This window comes from Ambystoma mexicanum, chromosome 1q (assembly GCF_040938575.1).
Source record: "Ambystoma mexicanum isolate Mex_15411 chromosome 1q, UKY_AmexF1_1, whole genome shotgun sequence".
Classification (NCBI taxonomy): Eukaryota; Metazoa; Chordata; class Amphibia; order Caudata; family Ambystomatidae; genus Ambystoma; species Ambystoma mexicanum.
The window spans coordinates 1,265,100,142-1,265,117,001 of NC_090922.1; the positions used below are offsets into that span (position 1 = coordinate 1,265,100,142).

The window sequence follows — 16,860 nt, forward strand, 5'->3', positions numbered from 1 at the left end:
ACGAACAAAAGCAATGGTTTCCCAAAGCACCAGAAGTGTTGCCTGGCTGGAGAAAGCAAGCCAAACAAAAGGGGAAACTGGCCCCGAGCTAGGGTGGGCGCCCATCTTGGAATTCCTTTAGTTTGGAGTAACTTTACATTTAGCTGTTCGAATCTGCCTAAAAAGAGCCACGTGCGTCAAAGGTTTTTATATGTAAATATAAAAACATTAGTACAGCACACACAGGTTCATATTGCGTTTTTTGTAAGTGGCTTCAAGTAGAAGGTATAATAAAACCTAACCTGCAAAGCAGCATGTAGTCTGCGGCACTCACTGTAGATTACAGGCACAGCACAGCTCATGTGTTCATGGCAACTGTAGCCCGGTTGCCAATAATTATCTGTTGTCACTTTGATAAAGCGTTCACAGAACTTCCTGGTCGAAGTAAACACAAAGTTCGAACGCGAGGAGGCTGGCTGGAGTGCAGCGGCGTCGCAGCGCGCCGGGAGTGGCAAAGTTCCCTCATTTACAGGATATTTTCCGGTGCGACACAAAATTAAGCACAGTTTTTCGCTTCACCTGTGAGGAATTGTGTTGCTATGGAGCATGGCGGAGGGTAACAAAAAAGGCCTCGCAACAAAGTTGGGGATTTGGGGAAAGAGGCGCGAGGGATGCAACTCAAATATTCCACACTTCAGACAGCAGCAGCAGGACTCTTCAAATGTGACTCTGGTCCAGGCGCTGCTTTGCCTTCATTCAAGGTAATTAAAGCAGTTATTCTGATTTATTTGCCAAACGCCTCCACTGTTCCACAATGCACTCAACGAGCTTGTTTACCAACCCGTATGCAATTGAAGTCCTGAAAACCAAAAAACAGGACCTGGTCGAAGACATTAACAACACCGACCACCTTCTCAACTGGCTGATCGACAATGGCATCCTGTCGCCCGACAAGAAGCTGCTGCTGTCCACGTACAGGAGCCGCACGGAAAAGAACGCCAGGCTGCTGGACATCCTGGTGACGCAGGGGGAGAGGGCCTGCAGGCTCTTTTTCTATCCCTGCTTGAAGCAGGTGGAGCCCAGTGTCTACCACGCAGTGAGAAACTACGTCAAAAACGTGAACGAGAACATAGGCGACAGCAAACGGCAACTGGTGGGCTATCTGCTTGAAAAGGACAAAGAGACCACCCCACCCCCTCCGAAGCAAAGACAGACCAAAAAGGAAGGCACAGAACCCCCACCGCAACCTATTGTGCCTCAAAAAGAAAAAACTACCTCAGAAAAGGTTAAAGCCCGGCCCAGGGCTCCAGCAGAAGAACCAAAGTCAACTCAATATGACATCAACAGCATCTTCGAAGCGGTTGCTAAAGGTGACTTGTCCGATTTGGAGGCTCTACTGCGTGGGTACGATGTCAATGCAATCAACGCTTTTGGCGAAACTCTTTTGCACGTGGCTGCTGCAAATGGTCGCGTGCCAGTTATCGAGCTCCTCATCAAAATGGGGGCCAAAATAGACTTAAAGGATCAAAATGGAAGGACAGCCCTGCACCGGGCGGCTGAAAATGGACATGCGGATGCAGTCAGAGTGCTGCTGCGGGCCGGAGCCAACATGTACGCGCTGGACAAAGATGGCCACACTCCGCTGCACCTAGCAGCTCAACACCAGCACCTGGGCATTCTGAAGATAATGCTGGAGGAGGAGGACAGGCATTACAAGAACGGTCACCATTTCCTGCACATGGCGGCTCTCAGAGACGACAGCCGGCTGGTGGGTCTGCTTTTACAAAATGGTGCCCCAGTAGACGAGAAAGACGACAAGAAAAAGACCGCTCTGGCTTATGCTGTTTCAAAAGGCTTTGAGCAAACAGTGAAGGTTCTGCTGGAGGCTGGAGCCAGCATAGATCCTGACATTCTTGAGCTAGCCTTCAACAACAATAACCAGGCCATCTTTGGGCTACTCTTGCAGTATTCCAGGGGGCTGTCACCGGATACCCTGGTGTCTGCTCTTTTTAAAGCCGTCCAGATGAACCTGCATGGAATTGTTGCTGCCTTGGTTGACAAGGGCACAAATGTGAACGCCAAAAATGATATACAATACACACCTTTGTTGCTGGCTGCGGAGCTCGGCAAGATGGAGTCCGCGAGTGTTCTCATCGAAAAAGGGTGCCGCTTGGATGCCAGAACCCCGAACCTCAGCACTGCTCTTCACTTGACAGTTCAAGCAGGAGATGTTTTCCTGACCCGACTACTCCTCCAGAAAGGAATGGATGCTAACATTGCAGGCCCGGACGATCAAACCCCTCTTCACGTTGCCGCTTATCATAACAAGCCAGAACTAGTTGATGTTTTGGCCTCTGCTGGGTCCAAGATTGACGCTGTCACCAAGGAGTTAGCCACCCCATTGCATGTTGCCAGCCAGAGGGGAAGCCTCGATGCTGCTCAACGCCTGCTAAATCACAAGGCCAAGGTGAACGCCAAGGATAAGCATTCCCAGACCCCGCTGCACTACGCCGCTAAGGTGGGGGATACGGCTATGATAGAGTTGCTTCTCAGCTGCAAGGCGGACCCAAACGCTGCAGATAAAGAGAAGAAGACCCCACTACACATTGCAGCTGTTGGAGGTCATCTGGAGGCCGTGCAAGCAATGCTGGGCCATGGAGCGAGAGTTTCTGTGAAAGATATGGACGGGTGCACGCCGTTGCATTATGCAGCTATCAATGGCGGCCTTGAAATAGTGCAAGGTCTTCTGCAGGCAGGTAAGAATAGAAATGTCGACGAAAAGAATGTCTGGAGGAAAACGCCACTGCATCTGGCCTCGGAATTTGGCCACAGTGACTTGATTGATTTGCTGCTTGGCAGCGGCGCGGCCATGAACGCCCTGGACAATAACAGGGACACGCCGCTGCACTGCGCCTGCAAGGCAGGCCACCTCAGCTCTGTGCAAGCACTAGTGAATTGGGCCTATGGGGAGAAAGCTAATTTACAGGCCACAAATAGTCTCAAGAAGACCCCGCTCCAAGTTGCCGAATCTGGCAAAACTGAAAACCATGAACATATTGTGGCCCTGTTAAAGAAGAAGATGTTAATAACCAGATGAATGTACATTTCATAGTTTCCAAAATAGACACTAATCTACTGTAAGTGCTTGATATAACTGAGGATGAACACTACTTTACTTGACATGGGTTTGGCTCCGACCCATCCCTACCAGTCTTTCAGAGGTACAGGCCTTGTTGTGAAGTAGCCTGCAGGTGTTAGGCCACTGGAGCTACCCTAAGGTAACATTGACCCTACCAAATTCCTACTGGCCCGTTAGGGGTTCAGGCAAATCGAGGTATATCCTGATTCCCCCTGTTAGCTAACACAGCACTAATTGTGACCTTCCATGGTCCCATTGCTCACAACATGGCTATTTATTTTAGAATAATTAAAAACAGTATCAGACAATAATTAAATCTCTTCTCTTGTGAAGAAATCACATCTATGGGTAAGTCCACTCAAGGTAAGGTTACCAGATGACTCCTACTCCAATCTACTCCAGTTCCGGGCTTTGCTTTTACTTTTGTTTTCACTTTAGTCCAGTTTGTTCAATTGATTTGACCCAAGAGTACAATTCCCAGAATGCAATTAATGGATAGAGGAAAGCCCAAGTCTGCTGTATAGAGTCTCCAATGACATGGAGTACTCTGGTAGCCTTAAGGTGTGGAGGAGAATTGTAAGCGGTCTTGCTATTACTACCAGACTGAAACCAACAAACCTACAGCAGGAAAGTGAGCAACATTTGATGGTTTCCCTGTGAACAATTTTCGATATACTGAGCTCACACTTTGCCCCATGTCAAGCATGAGAGCTCATGGAGTCCAGTTTTGCCTTTTAGTGCTTAAAGTGTTGCTTTCCCCATTAAAAATGAAGGACTACAGGTCCCATGATGCAAAGAAAAACAAAACAGGCCTGACTGAGCTACACAAGCCTGACTTAGGCCACCTCGACAGGTCTAGAAATAAGCACAGGGTCATAATGTACATTTCTCTCTTGGCAAACACAATCATGGCAGCAATATTCAGAAAATAGGGGTACGTAATAAAGGAAAATATCAGGTTAATTCACTCGTGTTTCTAGAGATGTTAGTTAAGTTAATAGAAAAGGGTTCTATTCATGTAATTGAAAACCAAACATACATCGGCATGCAACTGTTTTCTAACATTGCCTCCATGTTGCATAGCTGCCATCTGGCCCCATAAATCTGACCTTCTTAGCCAACCACACTTTGCATTTTGGGATTTGTAGTTTTGCCATTATGAAAATGGTCAAACAAGTTCCAGCATGTTGAGTGCTCTTCACTAAAAAGTAGGAATGGCTGACCATGGGGTAGGTTGCAGCTGTGCTGCAGGGATGACATTGGAATGTTTCGTTCATTCACTTCAGTTCCACCCAGTGCTAGAAGTTGAAACACAGCTTAGCCCCTTCTGACAATTTCCTGTGGGGAAGCTGGCATTTGTCTAAAACTTTCAAGTGGAAACAATGAGAGTATGTGACTTCTCAGATTAATTTTTTTAAGAGGAGTAAAATCTTACGTACTCCAATTTTTAAAAAAATGTAGTGTTTTGGTTTCAAAATAAAGCCTTTCACATTTAAATTCAGGAACATTCCAACATAAACAGTTAACTTAAAACATAATATCAATTGAAGAATAAATACCATTTGTGTTTGCATTATAAAATCACTTCCATGCATGTGCATTAACTTAATTGACTCGCTGGATAACCATAAAGTGCATTATACTAAAATCATTGCGCTATCAATGAACGTGTTAAGTGTCATGTGCATTCAATCTTGGCTAATACAATGCATTATGTTTCATACATCGCAATCCCATGGATATATATATGTGTGAAGTGCTGTGTGCTTCACCCAATTCTAATACTGATCTACTAACTAGATCACTAAGAAAATGCAACAGTTTTAGACCATGTTAAAAATGCACCTGCATAGAAAGTGCAATACAATTAATCGACAGATACAGTGCTTTTTATACTTTACGCTACAGTGACTTTTGCGCGTAAGTACACTGTAATTTCCTAAGGCCCTGGATTTAAAACATTGAATTATATCCTTTTGTTTGATTCTAAGGATTCCCATGATTTCCTGAACCAATGAAACCACAGCTAGCCTCAAAGATAATTGCTTTCGCTGCATACACCTCCCCTAAAACTCTTTACAATCAAGTGAAGCCTCGTTATGAACAAATCGCTAGAAAATGTGTCCTTGCCTCTCCCTGGTCGCCTCGCAGTCTATAAAAAAAGTGTTTGAGTCACTCTGGCACTTCATATTTACATACTAGGCAAGTACGCTCTGATGGTTCCAGGTTTCTCGATGGGGCCGGCAATGTCTAGCGTTTACAAAAATGAATTTCTTATAAAATCCACTGCTTCCTCCCCTAGAAAAACACATAGGGTCTCATTACTAGGTTTGCGGTGCGTGAAAAAAGTGACAGCCATTGCACTACTGCCACCTTTCCTGCGCCGCTGAATTACAAGTTTGACGGAATTACCACTGTTGGAATTACTGTGTGGTACCAGTGAGTTTTGAAGGAAAAGTGGAGGATTTACCGCCCGCTTGATGCCTATCATCACTTGTAAACCCGTGGAAATCCCACAGGACCAAGTGGTGGTAACGGTAATTCCGATTAGCAGAATTTCCATGGATTTAAAACCGAAATACCACCAAACATGTAAGGAGGTCCACAGGGTAGAGAGACAAGGGTTGAAGGGGGAGGAAAGTGGCAGTCCAATGGGGGTATGAGCGAGGAACATCCATTAAATCAAGGGTGTCAAAATGGACACTTGAAAGTAAAGAATGCAACAACCATAATTCCTAGTAATCGCATAGAACCAAAAGCGTATAATAAACCATGTAGAAAGACTTTAGGGGAGAAGATGAAATATAGCACCTGTTTCATTAAACACACTCTTCAGAAGTAACATCAGATTCAGAAACAATTTAGTGGCGGCACGGCCTGAGGCATCAAGTGGACATCTTATATTCATTGCTCTTCCATAGTTGCCAACAACCTCTAAGGTCCAAGGGGCACCTTCGCCCAGTCATTGCCAACAACCTCTAAGTTCCAAGGGGCACCTTCGCCCAGTCATTGCCAACAACCTCTAAGTTCCAAGGGGCACCTTCGCCCAGTCATTGCCAACAACCTCTAAGTTCCAAGGGGCACCTTCGCCCAGTCATTGCCAACAACCTCTAAGTTCCAAGGGGCACCTTCGCCCAGTCATAGCTGTAGTTCTTCGAATGGTGGATTTGTACTTTCATTTTGTGCAATTATGAGTGGGGCCCTTGACGGGACAGCACACCCAGTGAGGTTGACTAAAAAGCCGCGAGTGAATATCCCGATAACAGGGAGAAAACAAGTGCCCACTGCGCCCTTCAGTCCAGAGTTTATGATTCAGTGCATGCACTAGAAGATATGCGTTTCCTGCTATTACTCACACATGCCAACACACCTTCATTGAGAGGGTTTAAAGCGCCACCAAAGGGAGAAGCAGCTGCTACTTGGCTGCACACTTTCCAGGGAAGAAAAGCCCTTGTTACTGAACCCTAAAGGGAGAAGCGGCTGCTACTTGGCTGCACACTTTCCAGGGAAGAAAAGCCCTTGTTACTGAACCCTAAAGGGAGAAGCAGCTGCTACTTGGCTGCACACTTTCCAGGGAAGAAAAGCCCTGGTTACTGAACCCTAAAGGGAGAAGCGGCTGCTACTGGGCTGCACACTTTCCAGGGAAGAAAAGCCCTGGTTACTGAGCCCTAAAGGGAGAAGCGGCTGCTACTTGCTAAAGGGAGAAGCAGCTGCCACTTGGCTGCACACTTTCCAGGGAAGAAAAGCCCTGGTTACTGAACCCTAAAGGGAGAAGCGGCTGCTACTGGGCTGCACACTTTCCAGGGAAGAAAAGCCCTGGTTACTGAGCCCTAAAGGGAGAAGCGGCTGCTACTTGCTAAAGGGAGAAGCAGCTGCCACTTGGCTGCACACTTTCCAGGGAAGAAAAGCCCTTGTTACTCCCCTTGTTACTGACCCCTAGAGCAGACGCTCCTCGTATTTTCTTGTGCTCATCATTGCAAGACTTTCTTTTACAGGAAAAACGCATCCGAACCTGGGGTCCACCTCGGAGAAACAATACATATGTGTTCAGTATGCTAGATCAGGTTGCACTGCTAGCTCATGTACTAATATATGCATCAATCTCCTCAAAGCTTCTCATTGATTTGGAAAAGAAAAAGAAAACGAAATGGAAACGGGCCAGTCGACCTTTGCATTGTTCGAAAATACATACAGATAGCTGGAAAACAGAAGTAGAAGTGTACCAAAAAAGTAGTGGAACCATGATTTGGGCAGGGGAGAAGGTAGGCGGGCGCATGCAGGGACCCCTATGTGTCCCAGGATTGCAGCCAGAGCAGGTTGACAGATACGTGCGAGGAATGGGCAAAAGAAGGCGGTCTATCAGTCGCTTCTGCTTGCTGTTACCTCCGCTAGGACCCATGTCTGACATTTACAATGCTGGTTCCACAGGGGCCAGGAACTAGAAAAAACGGCCCTATCATGAGTAGAATTTGGCCATTTCTTTCAGAGCCTGGGTGCAAAAATGAAAGGCTTTTATCCTCTCTGGTCGGAGAGAGTTAAAGGGATGAGGAGTCTGTGGTATTCCCTAGACTGAAGGTCCCATCCTGGGACATATCGTGTGATTCCATCCCTAAAGCAGAAAGGAGCAGCCCCATGGATGCATCTCAAGATGTTGCAGAGAGTGTTATGGTGAAATCTTTGCTCTACTGTAAGGTCCAGCAGGTTCCTTTCAGGAGCTTGAACACCATCGCGTTTCCTACATCCAGAAATCAATCCGTTTGAGGGTTCCATGTCATTTCTTTGTGGGATGTTTTTTCGCGGGGTTTTTTACTGCAAATTCTTTAACAAAAAAAAACATCGAATTTTTTGACAATTATTTTTGGGGGGTAACCCCCCCAAACGCCCCATTCCCTTTCATTTTTTATCTATTCCCAAACACCCACAACACATATATATATATATATATAATTTTCTAACCGCCCCAAAAAATTCGCGGTAAAAAACCCCACGAAAAAACGTCCCGCGATGAAATGACATTGTACCCGTTTGACACACCTTGAGTCTACTATGTTTCATTGAAGTACCCCCAGAGTACAGTGTTACAATATTCAAAGGGACTAATCTCCAAGGCTACACCTAAAACTGCAGACTTGTCCATTGTCATAATGGGACACATCCCACATACACATATGTTATTAAAATAGCACCCTGGACCTTCATGAAATATAATATCTAAGCATTTAATCTGAGATACCAGCCTTTAAAAAAATCAGGGGGGGGGATAGAGGGTGAAAAGAGATTCTTTCTTAGTGTTAGCTAAGACGTCATCCAGGCTTTCTGAATGTACGGTCAAACAGATTTCAGTTTAGCTGTAACTGCTACTTGTTGCTAAAATGAAGAGGTTTGCTTTAACTTCTGGAATGGTGAAAATGGGCGTTAAAAGCAGTGGAACAGTGAACAGTATGAAATAAAAGTAGTGTAACATCGTTCCCGATAGCTCCCGCTAACTTCGACCTCCGCTCTAAAGGGACCAAATGTCGTGTATGCCAGTCCTAGCTTTTTAGCAAGAAGGACTTTACATTCTGGGTCTCTCATTCTCTTATTTCCCATTGAAGGAACGCCCAAACATTACCAGAATCCAAATTGCTTTTTGGCTAAAAAGTAATGACTGCGATACTGTTTCACACAACACATGGGATGTGTGGAAGCAGTACCAATGCGACAGATATTGAAATATGCCAACTGGCCCCATGTCATGTGGGTCCCTTCCCATGACTGAATTTGTAGTCTAGAGTCCTTTGCATGCTGCAACTTGAGGTTCTGTGGTTTCCGATTGTAGGTATGGGCCTAAAAGTTTCAACATGCAAAGGGATGTTAGCTAAACAGTCAGGCCTTACTGAAGATGTTGCTTATGAAATGTGACACTTGGCAACAGTGTTTATAAAACTAAGCTAGATGAGTGTTAACAGGTGTGAGACTTGCGTGAGTAAACAGTTGCACAAACACGTTGAGTGAGAGCTGCACCAGAGAGGGTTTGGTTACAATATTTAGATTAAGGGGTGTTATTTTCACTCTTTCGAACAATGTTGGCCAATGAGACAATGCGTCACGTAGATGATTTGTCAATTGTTATTGTTCCTTTCTCTAGATCGCTACCAGGCAAGTGTCCAGGCTCTTTTTTTGCATAGGAGGTGTTCATGCATATGCCTTTTTGGGTTTTGGCCCATACGGTGGCGCTAGTGCCACCTATGTGGCGGAGCGTTGCTCACACAAGAAAGAAGCATGGGTGTTCTGTTGTGGGATATCTGACATGGCAACTGGAAATGCTGGGACATCCATGTGCCGCCTCTGAAATATTATGCTCTGTGTCCCTGGGCTAATTAAACCAGTGTGTGAGTGTTTTACAATGATTCTCCCAATGTGGAGTCTCACTGAAAAGCTCTTGCTTTTCTTTCTGTACTGGCATAGGGATCCTTTCCTTGCCTGCTCACCCCTGTCTCGCTGTGCATCAACCCCCTCCCTTCCAGGGTTGCCAGATTGGGCTATTTCACACAAAAGTGGGCTACTCAAAATACATGCGTGCAGGAAATTAGGGGGAGTTGGGTTATTTGGGCTATTTTCAGCTAATATGCACTGCAGTGTATTTGGAAATAACATGTATCCAGAGGCGAAGAGTAAAACAAATAGTAAATTCAAAGTGGTCATCTTAACGTCAAAGGCTCACGCAAAGTGCCCTGTGCACATTTTCTTTCTAAATTTAGAATCTGCTCAGTGACTCAGATGAGCAAACACTGCCCTTTTCCCAAGTCACAGCCTGGGCGAGAGACACACAGTGTTATGTTATGTTATGTTATGTTATGTTATGTTATGTTATGTTATGTTAAAGGTGCTTATGGCTCTGCAGCCAGCACCTTAACGACTTCACAAAAGCATGTATGTTGTTATCAGTAGCAGAGACTTTCTTATGCCTAATAGGGAATTTCCAACAAAGAGACAATAAAAAAGCAGCAGTTATCTTGCAAATCTGTGCCCACTTCAAAATCATTTTAAGTGAGGTTCAGAAAAAAGCCCCCTTTTAAAGATGTGTTTATACCCATGATTTTTACTAGCTGGACATACAAAAAAAGGATTGTTTTATTTCCATGGTCAAATATTCTTAACATGATACATAATAACAAGCTGGACGTTTGTGACAAAGAATCACCTTAACTAACTTTATTACACAACTTCTTTCAGTGTGTGTCCCAAAGTGGTGGAAGTATAGTGGCATTAAATTAATGGATGCTGTTTCAGGCTTTCATTATTTTGCACTCTGAGGCTTTTAGTTTCCCTTTTTGGAGATGGAAAATAAAGCTACAATGACATTCTTTTAGCTTAACATGCTTCTTCAAGGATTGACATGTCATGTTGCTGGAATTAGTGTATTTTGCAAGTAAACTCTATCATCCAGTATTATTGTAGGCATTGAAAACCAAAACTTATATTTGTACCAAGTAAAGCTTGAAAGGTGTATGATCAATGCTTAAAAGACAGAGTGAGTTAAAATCCTGGTTTCACTCATTAGCCAATGTGTGTCCTCTTTGGAAAAATATTTAATGGCACTCTGACTTAGCTGCACACATTAGAGTCCTTAAAAGTGATTACATTCACACTGTATGAAAAATGATGCCCTAACAATGGGGCAGAATGAATGATTTTAGGGTTCCAAATGGGGTACCCTCAGGTTCCTTTGTTAGAGGCCCTCAACACCGTCACCTAGAGTTGCATTATTGTTGCATTGGCCCGCCCTCAGTCTCATATCACTTGATTTGACAGGCCGATATATACATTCAACAGCCATTCACTGCACCAGATACTTGTGTGTAGTGTGGGGGCTGATGCAGAAATCTCTCTCCCTCTCTCTGCTCCCTCTGTCCAGCTGCATTGTCCCTCTCTCTCCCTGCACTGTCTCTCTCAATCTCCCTGTGCTGTCGCGGTCTCTCTATGCGCTGTCACTCTCTCTCTCTGGGCTGTCACCCCCCTCTCTCCACTGTCACTCTCTCTCCCTGTGCTGCCACTCTCTCTCCGCATTGTCACTCGCTTTCTGTGTGTTGTCACTCTCTTTCTCTGTGCTCTGTCACTCTCTGTGTGCTGTCACACTCTCAGTGCGCTGCCACTCTCACGCTGTGCTTTGTCACTCTCTGCATGTTCTCTTTCTCTGCACTGTCACTCTCTCTCTGTACCGCCACACTCTCTCTCTGTGCGCTGTCACTATCTGCCTGTGCACTACACTCTCTCTCTATGTGCGCTGTCACTATCTCTGTGCGCTGTCACTATCTGCCTGTGCACTACACTCTCTCTCTCTGTGCGCTGTCACTATCTGCCTGTGCACTGTCACACTCCCTCTCTCTGTGCGCTGTCGCTCCCTCTCTCTTCCACTCTTCCTCCTCCCACTCCTAATCTCCCTCGCACCCATGAAGATATCCCCTCTTGCACCCTTATGGCATCTTCTCCAACCCACACCTTTGCTTGCAGTCCTTACCCTTTCTCTCATCCTTCATCTCACACACTCGTCTTTTCTATTACCCTCCTACTCTTTCTTGCTCATGTTTCCTCTTGCTCATCATTAACAGCACCCTCTCGCAATGGCCTCCTCCTTTCTCTATTCCCCTTCTCATTTTCTTGCATACCTGCACCGCTTCTTGTATTCTCTCTTGAAACCTTGCACTCTTCTCCTTGCACACTGGTAACTATAGATGCATAATACAAAGAAAGCCAGTAAACGTCAAAACTGTTGGCTTTGGCAAAGCTTGTTTAAATATCTTTATTTTATTTTATTGCACAGTCACTGAAATACAACATATGAATAGAAGAGTAAGTAACCATATAAGATCTTCTGACAAAGAGAACCAGAAATATTTTGTCTCACTCTTGACCAGTGGGAACCCAGGAATAGGGGATGGGGAAGGAAGGGATTATGGAAGCTACACACTCTGAGTGCCTAACATACCTTTCAATAGGCCAACAATTGCCATGCAGTCATTTACTGTAATTTTACATTTACAAACTTTTGAAAGTCGCCCCACATACTCTCAAACACACCGTGGTTTCATTTCAGTTTGTATACCATACATTCCAAGGCTGCTAGCTTTGCAAGTTTCTTTAAAACAGCCTCCTGGCCTGGAGTGCTATTTGATTCCAAAATGATGTGCAGATGTATCTTCTTTGCCACCGTTAGGCTTTATTAATCCATCCCTTGGTGTGTGAGGGTAGATCTTTGAGGATGCACGAGTCATTGAACAATATCATCTCCCTGGTGTGTGAGTGAGGGTACATCTCGAGGGTACACAATTCAACAAACAGCACCATCTCCCTAGACAACTTTGACCAGTAACTGCCTTGATTCAATAACCTGGCGTTCCAATCAATACCCACAACAGCAGACATGATGACAGCATGTGTGCCAGTGTAGCATTAGCTTGAAGAAATTGACAGCAGGTAATCCACTGCCTGCCCATGTTTAAGAAGGCTTTGAGGAGACCAGTATATCCATAGGGGTATCTGATATTGAATTTATTCTATGGCCAAGTGTGATATCTGGGTGGCAGGAATAATCAGCCAGCAATCAGTGACCAGTCGAGAGCCAAGCATGTACAAAAGGAAAGCTTGCTTTAATGTTTCAAGTACAGAAAGGAAGGTAAGTAAGGAGAGCATGTTAAATACATCTTCCTCTTTGGTTCTCCATCTCTCAGTCCCCAACCGTCATTCCTGGAACCTGGTTGACACCCAAGTTTCAGGTACCTAACCACATTCCAAGCACCACTACACTCATACACACAGCTCCTTCAGCCCAGTGATAGGTCACAACACATCTCCTTCCTCAAAAGAAGAAAACAAAAGGAAACCCCAAATGTACATAATGAACGCTATTAACCCCACTGCACACTCATTAAACAAGGATTAAAACATCTCAAGGAAACATAACACCTTTTGTCCTGGTCTGCCCCCCAGGACCTCAGGGGAGCCACCCCTGAGTGCAGACTGCTATTCCATGAGCAAAATAACTCCACTTACTTTCGCAACCAACAGCATGAAACCTTGCTCCTTCTGTTCAGGCCTGCAATATCCAAACCCTAGACCTGCTGTGCCTAGGTACAATCTCACCCACAGTACAGAGCACCCTAGTCTGTGCAGTGTGAGCAAACCACACTAGCGTCCATAAATCCTTGGAGTCATTATACAACAACTTGCTAAGACAAACGGAAGGTAACATACATTCCACACAATCTCTTAGAATGGACTACACTCAGTCCCTTCTCCCATTCATGGTGGGAAGAACTCTGGACGCCGTGCAGAGCTCCAAGCCTTCTAGGACAGGTAAGGCCCGGGCGAGGGCCAATGAGCTTGCATTTTACACGCTCATTGACCCTCGCCGAGTACTAATATTCTTTAAGACACTGTTGGAAGAGCTTTTTAGGCCTGGATATGCCTGCTGGCTGTTTAGTTTCTTTAACTTGTGCACCAGGAGCTTGCCTAACAGTTCGCCCCCTTCCTGGTATTTTAATTTTGTTTTTTTATTCTCTAAGACGCTGCTGGGGGAGCTTTTCAGGCATGCATATGCCTGCTGGCTGTCGAGCTTCTTCAACCTGTGCCCCAGGAGCTTGCCTGACTGACTATTCACCTCCCTCCTGGTATCTTTACTTTGTTTTATTATTCTTTAAAACGCTGTTGGAAGAGCTTTTAAGGATGAATTTGCTGCTGGCTGTTGAGTGTCTTGAACTTGTATGCCAGGAGCGTGCCTGACTGTTCGGCTCCCTCTTGTTATTTTATTTAGTTTTGTTATTCATAAGACACTGTTGGTGCAGCTTTTGAGGTATGAATTTGGGGATAGCTGTTGAGTTTCTTTAACTTATGCAGCAGGAATCTGCCTTGCTGTGCGCCTATCTTCTGATATCTTATTTTGTTTTGTCTTTAAGACACTGATGGGGAAGCTTTTTAGGCATAGAATTGCCACTGGCTGTTGGTTTTCGAAAACCTTTGTGCCAGGAGTTTGCCTGACTGTTGGACCAGCCTCCCTTTATCTTGATTTGTTTCTCTTTAAGACACTGGGCCTCATGAGGGGCTGGGTGGTATCCCAGCACTAATTGCACCGGGATACCGCCCAATCTATTAGTGTTACTGTTACTCAGCCTGCCGCAATTTGAGCCGGATCCTGCATTGCGGTGGGGAGTTAAATCCCCATTCCCATTGGGCCCAATAGGGGTTTCTTGGCGCTATTAGCACCGGCACAATTAGCACCATGCTAATAGCACTAAAAATGGGCAGAAAAAGGAGATCTTCACCTCCAGCAAAATCTGGAGGTAAAACTCCCACTTTCCGCCAAACTCGAGATTGGTTGGAGCGGTAAATGCAGCAGTAATAATAGTGTTACCACCGCATTTTACCACTTAGCCCAACTCGTGTTGAGGCCCACTGTTGGGCGAGCATTTTAGGCATGGATATGCCACTGGCTGTTATGATTCTTGAACTTGTACACTATGAGCTCGCCTGACTGTTCGCCTCCTGCTCCATGTTTTTCCTTTGTTTTGTTATTCTTTAACTGTTGGAGATCTTTTTATGAATATGTCGCTGGCAGTTGAGTTTCTTGTGCATCAGGAGTTGCCTGATTGTTCTCCTCCCTCCCAGTATTTTTGTTTCGTTTTATTTTGTTATTCTTTAAGACACTGTTGGGAGAGCTTTTTATGGCATGATTTTGCTAATGGCTGTTGAAGTTCTTGAACTTGTGTGCCAGGAGCTTGACTAACTGCTCGCCTCATTCCCTGTGCTTTTGTATTGTTATATTATTCTTTAATACACTGATAGGAGAGCTTTGTATGGCATGGATATGCCGCTGGCTGTTGGGTTTCTTAAATTTATGTGGCTGGACCTTGCCTGTCTATTCGCTTCTCTCCAAGCATTTGTCAAGCTCTGGGGGTCCCTCCCAGATTTTCTCCTCACCTGTGTCTTCGACGGAGCTCCTCCTGGCTTTGGATTCCTTCTTCCGGCGTGATTTACAAGGCTCTTTAGGCTTCTTTTCTGTCTTTTGGTAAAAGTAGGGGCAAGCTCCCTCAGAGGCCACCATGACCTGAAGAGACTCCCAGGTACAGGGTTCTCAGAGACGCAAGCCCCCAATACAGGGACAAAGCCTTGGTGGCACAAAAAACCCTGGATGGTAAGAAGTCCGATTTTCCTTAGTAAGCAAGTCTCTGAAGGGGAAAACCAAAGGTGCAGGTCTCTGGAATGCTAGAATCACAGCTGCGTGCCAGTCTCGTTCCTGAAAGAACTGTTCTTCCAGATGGTTCGTTAATGTCAAAGGCTATAAACAGAGTTATTAGTACAGAAACGGAGAGAGACTCCAGTACAGCTGTGTACAAGCAAAGTCTTGTTCCTAATCCTGGAACAGCCCTGTCCACAGCAGGCTGTATGATATGTTGCCAATAGACGGAATAGATGTCTGAAACAGAACCCAGGTGCACAGAAATATAGCGAAACAACCCAAGAGAAGAAAAGAACCCAACCGTTGTAGCATGTGCGAGGCGCGAAGCAAGGAAGCGGAAGGCGGTCTACAGCCGACAGAAATGAAAGAGTGAAGCCGTACAGAGCGCGGCAAGGAGGGGTTACGGTTTCGGAAAAAGGCCGACTTCTGCACCAAGAACAGTAGAAGCCATGGACGGTACGCGCGTAGGTAAAGGAAAGGAAATCTGAGAAGAGGATTAATGAGAGACGACTACCGCCAGGAAGTGGATGCCAGAGGGAGAACTGACATGAAAAAGGAACCGCAAGGGAGCGAGCAGCAGAAAGGGTACCGAGAGGCAAGAAACGACAGTGCAAGAGGAAGGAGGGATAGACAAGCAGCCGAGTGGGAACTAAGGAAGGAAACAGGAGGAAACCTGAAATAAATAGGAAAATGCTAACAAGAGAAGGCTGGAACTCCTGGCAGAAGAGATCCAGCTGGCAAATTCCCAAAAAGATGGATACAGGGCAGGGAAATGGTGTCCCCACCCACCTATATAAGCAGGCAGCCATCTTGGTAGAAGACTAGACCGTTGATGAGGACAAGACAAACTGAGGGGCCATTACAGATACTTCCATTTTTGCCACAGCTTCCAAGACCGGCGCATGACAGCATTTTTGTTTTGCTGTGAACAGAGCACACTCACTTTCCATAAGTAATGTTGATTCCTCTCACACTTTGCAGCCTCAAGGCATGCCTCAAATCAAATGTCTATCCAATCATATCCAGTGTCAATTAGGTGGGTGCAGATACAGGGCCAAGGGAGGCCGGCCAGAGTGAAAGTAGGAAGGCGGGAGCAGGGGGGACTGAGTAGCGGACAGACATTTGGATATGAGCGAGGAGGAGGAGACGACTGAGGGTAGCCCGAAAGATAGTTGTGTGTCACACACGTAGCACTGGAAGTTAGAGGTGAAAGTGGCAATCACACGTGCCAAGGCAGCCATATCGATGTTGAAGAACTAGGGGGATAAGTTAGATCCCTGGGGTATGCCACATGTTGAGAGAGCGATAGTTGAGAGAAAGGCTGCGAGTTCCACCTGGGATGGGCGTCGGAGAGAAAGGAGGTTAACCACACCAGAGCCTGAACTGCGATTCCCAGGGTGTCACAGAGCTGTGCAATCAGGATGTTGTGGTTAACTGTGTCAAAGGCAGAGGAGAGGTCAAGGAAAATGAGGACAGAGGGAGTGTTAGTGTCAAGTTTGAGAGCAGTTCTTCACAGGTGTTCAGAAGA

At 45.5% G+C, this 16,860-nt stretch overlaps 1 protein-coding gene across 1 annotated transcript; it reads left to right on the forward strand.

Annotated features, from left to right (window-relative positions):
- The first annotated feature begins 606 nt into the window (after window positions 1–606).
- LOC138545602 (CARD- and ANK-domain containing inflammasome adapter protein-like) lies at window positions 607–4,706 on the forward strand. The gene has a single exon (XM_069642077.1). The coding sequence runs from the start codon at window positions 794–796 to the stop codon at window positions 3,074–3,076; it is 2,283 nt and encodes a 760-aa protein (XP_069498178.1). The 5' UTR covers window positions 607–793; the 3' UTR covers window positions 3,077–4,706.
- Window positions 4,707–16,860: the final 12,154 nt, after the last annotated feature.